This window comes from Octopus sinensis, linkage group LG9, assembly GCF_006345805.1.
Source record: "Octopus sinensis linkage group LG9, ASM634580v1, whole genome shotgun sequence".
Taxonomy (NCBI): domain Eukaryota; kingdom Metazoa; phylum Mollusca; class Cephalopoda; order Octopoda; family Octopodidae; genus Octopus; species Octopus sinensis.
Genome location: NC_043005.1, coordinates 1295769 through 1308193, shown reverse-complemented (window position 1 = coordinate 1308193; position 12425 = coordinate 1295769). Strand labels below are relative to the sequence as shown.

At 39.1% G+C, this 12425-nt stretch overlaps 1 protein-coding gene across 9 annotated transcripts in view; it reads left to right on the top strand.

The window, feature by feature from the left end:
* Positions 1-12425, top strand: part of LOC115215691 (tyrosine-protein phosphatase non-receptor type 4) — a 603270-nt gene that overhangs the window by 268540 nt on the left and 322305 nt on the right. For all 9 annotated transcript variants that reach the window (XR_005000546.1, XM_029784972.2, XM_036505713.1 and 6 more), the window contains one exon: positions 9614-9756. Coding sequence is in view for 8 of the 9 variants with exons in the window: in XM_036505713.1 (XP_036361606.1) it covers positions 9614-9756 (143 nt within the window). In the remaining variant the exon portion in view is untranslated. The remainder of the gene's footprint in view (positions 1-9613; positions 9757-12425) is intronic.

Genomic DNA, 12425 nt, shown 5'->3' with positions numbered 1-12425 from the left:
TATATATATTATATATTATCATATATAATATATAAATATATCATATATATATATATAATATATCATATATATATATATATATATATATATATATATATATATATATATATGGGAGAGGGTGGACACAAAGACCTGTTTTTGTCTACATCCAAAGGAAACCAGCTTATTGGGCTGAAGTTGTTCACCAATATTTCTGCAAACTATGGCACTTTCTCTACTCTGTGACTGCCTGGGACCCTCATTAACTACTCTACTTTGTCCTTGCTGTGGAAATCCTTCCACTCACGTCTGTTGTGTTATGGATTTCCCATTGTTCAAAAGGAATGTTAATTGTATTGATGACGGGAGTCTCTGAAATTCAAGAGCACAATGCCCTTTCTTTCAGACCAGTTCAATAGCACGTGCACACACACACACTCACACACACACTCTCTCTCTCTCTCTCTTCTCTCTCTCTCTTTCTCTCTCTCTCTCTTCCCTCTTTCTCCCTCTCTCTCTCTCTGCTGTTTCTGGAAAATCATATCTTCTTCCATATTTAAAAACAAGACAGGTGATGGCTACGTTATCACTGTTTCAGAAATATTAACGCATTGTTTGTCAGCTTAAGATGCAAGATCAGTATCCAGAGTACAGGGCAGAAGTTTTATAAACGTATATATGCTTGCACACACGCGCGCACACACACTCACACACACCTGTAGACACAGTTCCCAAAATAAGCCAAAATTAAAGGGTGGATATCTGGGTGTGCCACTTTATCTAATTTCTTCTCTTTAAATTTCTCCATCGCCTCCTGTTTTTCTTATGTCATCTTCATTCTAAAAAGTGCCAGCTCTATTCTCCTTCGCTTCCTTTAGGATGACTGATGGAAGCTGCTGCTGCTGCTTCTGCTGCTTCCAGATTCAAGGATTTAGGTCACGTTTACTCATGGAAACTCCAAATTCATTCATTGACATTCGTTCTTTTTTTCTTTTGTGAATTTGTGATGGTTGCAGTTGTAAAGGTTATGTTATACAAGAATTTCTAGAATTCAGATATTTCATCAGGGCTCTATAAGGAACTACATATTGAGAATCGTCAATAACTAAATTAATTAATTAAACAATATACTTCCCTCTCAGACTCCTGCTGCATCCCCACTTTTAACTTCTTCCACACTGCTAACAGTTGCCTTTGATGTTCTGTGTTGTCAGCTGCCAACTTGCCTCTCCATTACCAATCCTCGTCTCTCCCGTGATGCAGTCCTCCTTTGCCTCCAGGGTAAAGCTGGAGCTCCTCTTTAGCATGTATTTCGGTTGTAATTGCCTTGCATATCAACCATTGACTTTATGTGAAAGAGTTGAGATTGATATGTCAGTAACAAACACACAAATTCATACATACATATATAAATATATATATGTATATATAAATGTATATGTGTATATGAGTGTGTATATGCTGTATATATATATATATGCACGTGTGTCTGTATATGCATGTATATTTATATGCTTATATTTCTAATTTATATACTCTCTCATATATGTGTGTGAATTTTGTGGGTATTTGTGTGTGGAGTCTGGTACAGCCTTCCAGCTTGCCAGCCCTGGTCAAACCGTCCAACCCATGCCAGCATGGATGACGGACATTAAATGGTTAAATGGTGATGTGTGAAGATACGCACAAGTTTCTTTCTCTCTTTATTTCTTTACTTCTTTATTTATGTATTTACATATTAAATGACATAATGGGCAAACTGTTTTAAAAATATGAATTATCCACATGACAGTGTTATTATTTAAAATTTGATCTGGAGCAATCCAGAGGAAAATGTAATTCTCACCAGCTATATAAACCCACAACTCTTTGAGCTGTAGCTAGTTTGATAAGTGCCAATGCACGAAGCTCTCAGGCCTTGAGTCACTCTGTTGCTTCTGCTGAATATTAATGACAATATATATATAAAATAGTAAATCTGAAAAAAAAAAAAAACCGAAGAACAAACACAAAAAAACAACAACGTGAGGATGTGGAACGTGTAAAGTATTAGCAGATGCTGAGGGAAGGAAAGAAAGATGGTTTAATGTTTTGAGCAAAGATCTTCTTCAGAAACAGAGGAAAGTCCAATAGAAAAGGAAAACAAAGGGGAAAAAAATCACCAACAATTCACATATGGTTACATTTTGAAATATATATATATGATGGCCATTCACTTGTGACCGAGGATGACCATTGCTGACCTTTAGGAACATTGTGCGTTCTAGGACTAGCTTTTATTTTGCATTTCTGGCTCTGTTGGTGGCTAAAGAACCCTATTCTTGACAAGCATACACAATTGCAAACATTGCAGACCAACTTTCCCCAGTCACTACACCAGCAGTGCGCTTTCAAGCAGTGTGCTTTCAAGCAGCATGCTTAAGTTCTTCATGCTGCATAATGTGCTCTCTCAAAAGGGTCGACCCCCTCCTTAACCTGCTTCCTCCATCTGTGACAATGACGGGCATTGTTCTCCCAGTCAGTCTGGCATATTACGGGCCTTTAATGAGGACTTCACACAGTTCTTACATTGCAGCCTTGGTTTCTGCCAGAGTCTCTTTCCATTCACAAGTTCCCCATATAACATCTGCTTAGGGATCCTGCTATTCTTCATTCTAATTCATACACACACACACACACACACACACACACATGTGTGTGTATGTCTGTGTGTATATGTGTGTGTGCGTGTATACACACATACATATCATACATGCATATATGTGTGTGTGTGTTTATGCATGTATATAGTTAAGTTTTTTGGCTCTAAAAGCAAGAGCAAGGCCATGTAGGGGGACATGGAGTTAAGTACAGGGAGGGTGTTCATGCAAAGAGTTCAGGCCATTTCTGGTCATGAGAGACTTTGAACCGACCGGTCGTCAGCATCTTCACTATCCCGTCTGGCAGTTTATTCCACAGATCCACAACTCGGACAGAGAAAGCCCCTCTCCTTTGATTGAGATGAAATCGTCACAGATAGAGCTTTTCGGAGTAACCCTACAGCTGACACTCTGGAGCCGGAGTGAAGAACAGCTCTTTCGAGAGGTTACACTTTCCGCTTATGATGTTGTGAGTGAGAATGAGATCACCACGGCGGCGGCGTTTTTCTAGAGAATAATGGTCTAGCGTCTTCAGCCTTTCTTCATAAGACAAATGCTTGAGACCAAGAACCATGCAGGTAGCCAACTTCTGGACTCTTTCGAGATGATGTATGTCTTTGAAGAGATAAGGAGAAGAGGCTTGAATCCCGTACTCCAATATGGGTCTCACCAGCGGTAGGAATATGGCTGCTGTGAGCATTCTGAATGACTGTCAAATCAAAAACAGAACTCCGCGTGCTTTGTTGGCAGCATGGACGCATTGGGCTGAAGGCAAGAAGGAAGAATCCACCAAGATACCCAGGTCCTTTACCTGGTCGGTCTTCTCCAGCAGCAGACGACCCGGCTCGAAATCAAGTTGAGTTGCAGAAGAGGAGCCAACAGGCAGATGACAGCACTTTGACACGTTCAGACACAGGTCCCATTCGTTTGACCATCTCCAAACTTGGTGGAGGCATCGACGAAGATCATCTATATCACCGCAAGGAGCGACCAGTTTGACATTATCGGCAAATAGAAGGGTGTGTTGTGTGAGGTCATTGGGCAAGTCATTGATGAAGACTAAAAACAATAACGGCCCAAGCACTGAACCTTGAGGCATGCCACTGCTCACACTGGAGACGTCAGACAGCGAACCATTAACTTGGACTTGGAAGGAGCGATCCGAGAGGAAGGCACCAACCTATCATACAATATCCGGATGGAAACTATATGCTTGAAGGTTGACAAGTAATAGGCGGTGGTTTACCGAGTCAAAAGCTTTGGCAAAGTCTAATAAAACGATGTCAACAGCGTCACTATCATCGAGGATGCGCGTCCCCAATTCTTCCATTACCAGTAAGTTGGTCAAGCATGATCTCTTTGGCACAAAGCCGTGTTGGGAATCAGAGATAGAGGCTGTGTTTTGGAGGTGGAGCAACATACTTTTCTTGAGGATGGTTTCGAACATCTTGCTGATTATTGAAGTAAGGGAAACTGGTCTGTAGTTAAGCGGGTCTTCACAGCTCTCTTTCTTGAAAATCAGGCAGATTATCGCTATTCTCCAGTCCGCTGGTACAACACCCATCGCCAATGACATATTGAATAGAAGTGTTAAAGGTTCGCAGATGACTGGAGCCAACGCTTTGATAACCTGTGGGTGTATGCCATCAGAGCCGTGACCCTTGTTGACATTGAGGCCTTGAATAATGCGTTCGACTTCGTCCCAAGTGATGACCAATCTAGGTATTGGAGGTACCAATCTATCAAATGGAGGGGGTTCATGACCATCATCTTGTTTGAAAATTGTCGAAAAAGCCTCAGCAAATAACTGACTCTACTGATAAGGGTCCACAATCGATATGCCTGTTGAGTCTACCAACGTTGCAATTTGGTTGTTCAAGTGGGAATTCTGTTGGACATGGGCAAAGAAGGTTTTTGGTTTGCTACTGGCGTTTGCCGCGATTCTGTATTCATATCTGAAGCGTTCTTCCTTTTCAATTTTCACGGCTTGGTCTCGTTGAGTTTTGTACACCTCAAAAGCTGCAGTCGAATCTAGATTTTTGAATTCAGCCCAAGCAATATCTCTGAGTCGAAGTTCTCATTTAACCTTCTTCGTCACCCAGGGCTTGTGTTTCTTCTTCTTGGGAAGCCCAATGGGAACTGCTCGGTCAGTCAACCAGATTACATATGCTTTGAGGGACAACCATAGTTTGTCAACTGAGGACATTGTCATCAGGGATTGCCAGTCCAGAAGCACAGAAACCTCGGTTAGAATTTCAAGATTGATTGCAGAGAAGACTCTACGTGGTAGCGAAGTAGTTGTGGGCGTAGAAAAAGTTGTGTGCATGTCAAACTTCAGGACCGCATGATCACTCTTGGCAAGAGGGGCGCGCACAGATAAGCCTGATACTGATCTTGGATAGCGGGAGAATACCAGATCCAGCATAGATGGCTGCTGCCCAGACCGATGCCTTGACGGGAGATTCAACATGTTGCAATAGAAAACAATCTTCAGTCACGTCAAGAGGGGCCTGGCCGAACCAGGAAGATGATGTACAAATTGATGCGGGCCAGTCGATCATGGGAGCGTTGAAGTCTCCTAATATCAAACATTCATGAGAAGATGAAACGAATCTTATCGCTTCGAGTAAATGAGCATTGTCCTGGGGGTCGGCAAGAGGCGGCCTGTAGACAGCTAACACGGGCAGGCAAAACCCAGAAATGCTCAGCTTGCAATAGACGGCATCGAATTTTGTTGTAGGTTGAGCATTAGTGGGTAGAATACAGTTGGACGGTTTGAGATCAAATTTAACATACACAGCAACACCTCCACCTCGCCTTTTTTCTCTGTCACATCTGAAGAGGGCGTTGCCCTGTAGGTGGATTTCCAAGTCCTTTACTGCTGGAGTCAGCCAAGTCTTGGTGATAGCTATCACATCTGGGGAATCATGCATGGCCAGTGTAAATATTTCGCTGAACTTTGGAAATAAGGAGCACGAGTTGGTATAGACGATGCTGAGCTGTGAAGTTTGAGGGGCAGGAATTAGGAAACAAGCAGAATAAGGGGTATCAGAGATAGCATCGTTGTTGGGGGTATCTACTTACACACATATCCATGTATACATGCACAAGTGCAAATCTATGCATTACTGTGCATGTGGTGTGTGATATGCACACTTTATCATGTGTATCGGTATTTTTCATGTGCTTTGTTCAATAATCTACATAAACCTTTGTGCTGAATTTTGTTTGGTTTCAAACTGCTTCATCCATTCCAAACGCACACATGTGCTGATGGCATAAATGGTAGAGAACTGTTCTGTCTACTGTCATCATTGGCAGACTCTCAGCTTATCATGGCTTCTCAGTCAAAAATGGTTTCTAATATTTGCAGATTGACTCAGCTATGGTGCACACCATTAAATTGGTCTCAGTTCACTGGTACTCAACTATTATCTTATTGACCCAAGGGGGATGAATGACAGTGTCAGCTCCTGTGGGATTTGAAATGCAACTGGATACAGTTAAGCAATTTGATATTGGCATTCTACTATTTTTCTTCTCCATGCTCCTCTTGAAGTATTTTTATATGGTGCTTGTTGTTTCTATGTTAGAATTCTATACAGTAGTTGTTTTCATACCACTCTAAAGTCAATAAAATCAGTGCTTATAATACACCAGATTTGGTTCATTCAATTGATCTATGCTCCTCTTCACACAAATTGCTTTCTGTCAAAAAGAAATATTGTTCCTTGCCTTTCAATAATTGTAGATTAGGGGGTGCATTGGCAGAATTGATAGAGTATCATACAAAAATGCTTTGTGGCGTATTGCAAGTCATTATGTTCTGCTTTTCAGTATCACCGTTGTCAGCCAATAAAATGCTTAGCAGCGTTATATTCTGAGTTCAAATTCCACTAAGGTCAACATTGTCTTTCATCCTTGGGGGGGGGGGGTAAGTACCGGTCATGTACTGGGGTCAATGTAATCAACTTATCCATTCCCACCCTGAAACTGCTGGCCTTGTGCCAGAATTTGAAACTGATATTTCTTTCAAATCTTTGTGATTTGGCTTCAGATCCCACTGAGCTTAACTTCATCTTTTATCTCTCTGGGTCACCAGAGTCAATGTAATTGATAACTAACCATCCCTCAATTTCAATTTTTGTGCCTCTGATTGAAACAGAGGACTGTTTGGATTTGGGAGATTTGTTCATTGCACCACATTCATTGTAATAGCATTTGTCTGTGTCTTCAAGCTCTGTTAGGCCTTGGATATCAACTGCATAACACACCTGGAATAGAAAGAGACAACTATCGTCTCAACCAACCTGAACCTGTACTAGGTTTAATTACTTCTTTTTAATGAAAAACTCTCAATTAAGCCTAGTATCTTACCAATTGTTCACTCCAGTGAGACGATCTCTGTTCTTGGAGCTATTCGGATAAATGCCTGGCAAACTTCTCAAAGCTCTTAAGAGTAGTTTAAACCTGATCAAGTAAACCATTGGTCAAAGATATTCCAGATATGACTTTCCTGTCTTTTAAGGATATCTAAAATTATTATCTGTGTCTTCTATTTCAGTACAGTAGTGTGATATTTGGGTGAAATTTGATTATTGTTAGCAGCTGAAACAACCATGTAGAGAGCTTCAATTATCAGGGAGTTGGCTAACGTTAGAATAGGATGTTGTTACTGGACAAATAGCAGTAGTAAAAAGGGAAGCAAGATGATGCAGGATGTGAGGTAGCTGACAAAGTGTTGGGGAGGAGGAAGTGAGATGTGGGATGGAACGCAGGAATTGTGTTGGTAGAAGGTAATAGAGAGATGAAATGTAACAAATGTGATTGGAAGTGAATGAACTCGGTCACTTGTGTGCTGTGCAAGAGGTCATATTATCAAGACAGAGAAGGGTCATTTGTTAAGGTTTGTAGTTTAAGGCCTTGTCTGATGTTGATGCAAACATAGCTCATCTCTTCCATAGCATTTGTGTCTAAGAGATAGAGGACAATACAAAGGAAGGATTTCTACTTCTTTTCTTTAATGCATCAGCAGATGACTAAAAGTCATCAAACAGGAATATGGGGGGGGGGGGTATCAGCATTCATTCTTTTTCTGTTGTGGTATTATTATTATTATTATTATTATTATTATTACTATTATTATTATTATTATTATTAGTAGTAGTAGTAGTTAGTAGTAGTAGTAGTAGTAGTAGTAGTAGTAGAAGCAGCAGCAGCAGCAGCTGTTTAAGTTCTATTACCTCTGGCCCAAGGTAAAGGCTGACTGTTAAAAGTGTCCCTGTTGTCAATGTACTTTATCACTTGTGAAGGAGGAGGAGGAGGAAGCTTGTCAATGACTGCAATGTTGCCATTGTTGTTCCTGCAGTAGTGTGTGCGTGTGCGTACATGTGTATTTGTATATATGTGTGTGTGTGCACACACATTTTATTCTAGCTAAATAGATTGCATAGCATCATTTCCTAAATAACATTTTTTTTTCTCATTTATCCTCATCAAAAGTAAATTAGGTCACATATCTTTCTATTGATGTTTAAATGAAATGGCAAGAAATAGTGATTAACCCATTAATGCAAAGCGTCCAGAAAAATGGACGCAGGTAGAATTACTATTGCTCGTTAAGTAAACTACCTATTAAGCTTATTTTTGGTATAGTCTGCCTCTAAACTGGTGCTCTATGAATGAGCAAGTGCTGCATCCAAACGAACCAACTATACACAAACCAAGTAAGAGGAATTTTTCCTGCATCCATTTTTCTGGATGCTATGCATTGATGGGTTAAATATGAAGCGCAGCCGGTTCATAAAGGAGGAGGGTAAATAAGAATTTGTTATATGTATGTCATTTCATAAGTCTTGAGTATTTCAGATGAATGAGTGAAACCAATTCAGTGAAATAATTGAATAACCTTAATAATTTCTGTATAACTATTTACCATGATGCTCACCATTTAGAACTTCTTTTTGACTTGGTATTTCACCATTTTGTTTGCCTTCAATCATATTGTAATCTCCTGACACATGTCATAAAGCCAACCACCCCTGTGCCTTCCCCATTCAAATACACTCCCACTGGGTGGTGGTGGTGGTGGTGGTGGTGGGGATATTCTTTTTTAAATCTTTCAAATGACATGGCAACCTCACCAGTGCTGGTGGCATGAAAACAAAATGGCAGCCAGAGTGGACTATAAAGTGGTTGGCATTAAGAAGGGCATACAGCCATAGAAACCATGTTAAAGCTGATATTGGAGTTTGATGCATCTCTGTGACTCACTACTGGATCTTATCAAACCGTCTCACCCATGCTAGCATGGAAAAACGAACATTAAATGATGCTGACAATGATGTTGATGATGATGAAAATTTATTTCATATTTAATTGACTTTTTTGTCTAGCTGCATTTATTTTGAATTCAAGAAGGATAAACACAGCACTGTTGAACCTTAATTTGGTTGTTTAACAATTGGAATTCACCTCTATCTTATTCTTTTTTAAAATTCATGGAACTAAGCATTAGGGCACTGCTCTGCAACCTTTTCTCATTTGTGGTACACTTATATTCTTTTCAAAATTCAGTGGTACACCTGAACTAAAAATTTAACTAAAGGTATTGGGAAAAATTGTATTCAGGTTATACGGTGGAGTACCTAACATCATCTGGTGGCACACTAGCTGCAGAGCACTGTCATAAGCCCTTTTACTTGATAAAAGGATCAGAACTAAAATACATAATTTCTAATAATTTACTGGTAATTTCTGAAACTTGAAGAGATGAAAGGTAAAAACTATCCTTGATAGAATTTGAACTTGAAACAATGATGCTTCACACTTGAGATATTAGAATAGCAATAAGGCTTTTAAGAGATCTGGTTAGCTTTTCCTGATGGCCATTTTTAACCAATTCCCTGATAAGAATAATGATAATGACAATGATTTTCTTCTTTTGTTTTTTGTATGTAAATGATAATACAAAACTACTTTTGTATCTCTTCTAGCGTTGCAAGCAATGTCCATTAAGCTGGTGTCCAGCGGCAGTTACAATGTGCGGGCATCCGAAATGGCCCATGATCGGCAGCTGAAAACCATCACCTGTTTGGTACACTTTCTGGACGATACAGAGGAATATTTCGAGATTGATGTGAGTCCATAAATCTGTATTTCTTTCCACAGCAACATCAAAGATGAGCAATTCTTCTTCCTTGTCTTTCTTATAATCATCATCATTGATATTAGCTTTATATTCTGTCTTGAAATAAGATTCCCAATTCTTGTTTTACTTGATTTTGTATTCATAATTACCTCACTAATTTCTTTCTTTTACTTCCAAAGCCCTCTTACACCTTCTCCCCAATATCCAGCTTCCTCTTTCTGTTCTGCTGTTACTATTATGAAAAGCCAGTTCTTATAATTCTTACTCTTCTCCTCACATTTTGCCACTCTCCTCTCCCCCCATCCACAACACTGTTGATCTCTCTGACAAATCAATTCTTTACAGAGTTAAATTCCATGGAAAATATTTTGTTTTCTTAACCATCCCTTTCGACTATTTTGTAATATCCTCTCTTTTACTGATTATAATGTTCTGAAATCTAGATTTGTTAACTTGATGCTGGTCCCACATAAATACAAAAAATTTGACTCAGCTTTTCTCTTCTTATCACTTTTAGTGTGTTTTAACACCAAACTCCATTATATGAGATACTTTTGCATTCATTTCCAGAATCCTAACTCTTTGGAACTGTTTTTTCCTTCTCTCTCTCTCTCTCTCCCTCTGGGAGCTCTATTACTTTTAATACTCATTTTTGCCTAAGAGTGGCTTGGAGTAATGTGAAGTTAAGTATCTTCACATACCAGGAATCCAACCCTTAACCTTATGATTGAGAAGCCAACTGCTTACCCACTTGGCCTTCTACTTTTATTAGACTAGTAGTGTACTGTTTATTCAGTCAACAATACATTTCAGAAAGATCTGGCTCAATAATAAGTGACTATTTTGTAACTTTTTTTTTTGTTTTTCACAAATTTCCTCACTTTGACTCGATTGTTTGATCAACTTCCTTTCTCATCTGAGCTAGGTTAGGCTTTCCTGGTCTAGCCACTATCCTATTGTCCTGCAAGATCAATTCTTCAACAAACTCAGGAATATCACCTGAAAACAAGTGCAGAGAATATTCTTTTGTACTCTGGGCACAAGGCCTGAAATTTGGGTGGGGGTCAAAATTGTCAAAAGGAGTTATAATTTCTTCTCTCCTCCCCACCTCACAATGAAGGCTTTCTGTACAAATGTTATTTCTCTTTTTCCACATGATATAAAACTTATTCCACTCTTTGAATTAGTATTTATTGAACCAGCACATCTCTAGTTTCCTTTGATTCTGCTCTTTACTCTACATTAATGTTTCTTAAAGATTAGAATGATAATTCACTTATTATTTACTCTTTGTAAATATCTTTAAAGAACACTCACTTCAGGACCACAGAACTCTATTTTTCCCCTCCATTGACTGACACATTCCACAAAGATGTAAAATACCTCCTGAATCCCGGGTTGTTTTGAAGGCCTGTATCTTAGTTTTGGTTTTATGATGTTAAATAGCAGCTAAATATTCCCTCTACTTCCAGAACATTTGGTATTCATGACCATCCAAAGTGAATCAAGGGTTTTTTGAGTGATTAGGATTGTCTTACACCATAATCTTTTACATATTAACCCAGGTCAGCCTTTATCTAACAGTGGCAGGCTCATCTTTTTATGAATTACATTGTCCAAAGAATTTTGTCTTTTTGCATGATTGGAAGATAATTTGACTGCTTTTTCTAGCAAGTAAAGCAGATACACAGAGGGTCCCTTGCTGGCTGCAAACAACCAGTTTATAACAGATAGCATTGGGTTTCTAATGGACAGATAAGGAACTGGTTATTTGAGTAACAAATGGAATGAGTGATACTGTAAGGAGATTATACACTAGTTGACTATTTGGACCCCAGGTCAGTCCTGATATATCAGACTTATGATCAAAGATCTTCACCATTCCTTCTTTTACTCAAACACAGTGTTTCTAAAAGTACATCATCTAATATGTCCTTTGTTTTTTTTTTCTTTGCACAGTAGTGAGTTGAGGAAGCTTCTGTTGCTCTTTCTAGCAAGCTGAGCAATCTCATAGGGATGTCCTGGTTCATCCAAGGTCATTTTAAGTTGTACAGCCCTAGGTCAGCCATGAACCTATCATCGAAGACATTCTAGCCATGACACCCCCTCCCCATTTTGTATATAACAGACTGCACTGTTCAGTATATCCTTCTTTATGTAGTATGTTTGAATATGGTTTTGCTGCTGTTTCTTGCTAGTTAAGCAGCTATACACATGCCTCTGTATTTGTCAAAGGTTCCCTTAAATATTTCTGAGAGCAAAGTTAATGACAATTATTGGTTATTAAGATTAGTTAAACTGTATCTTAGGCAGTGATGGGTTTGTTTTCTCTCTGTATAAAGGCCAGACAATATAAAGTGATATGACGTTTGTTGTAGGTATAATCTTTGTATCTCTTGGTACACAGTATCTCTGAATGTTGTAAAAGGGGATTTGCAGCATAAAGGGCATCCAACCATAATGCATTATTATTGCAAAAGGATTCATTTCCAGGACAAATGGCTGTAGTTGGGGCTCCTGTAATCTACCCTCACTCTACCACCCAAATGGCTTTCAAAACATCTCTTGTGCCCTTCTGCCATGTTCAATTTAACATATACATTGGAGTATAGATACATTCTCATACAAACTTGCACTTGTACACTCATTTACTTAAG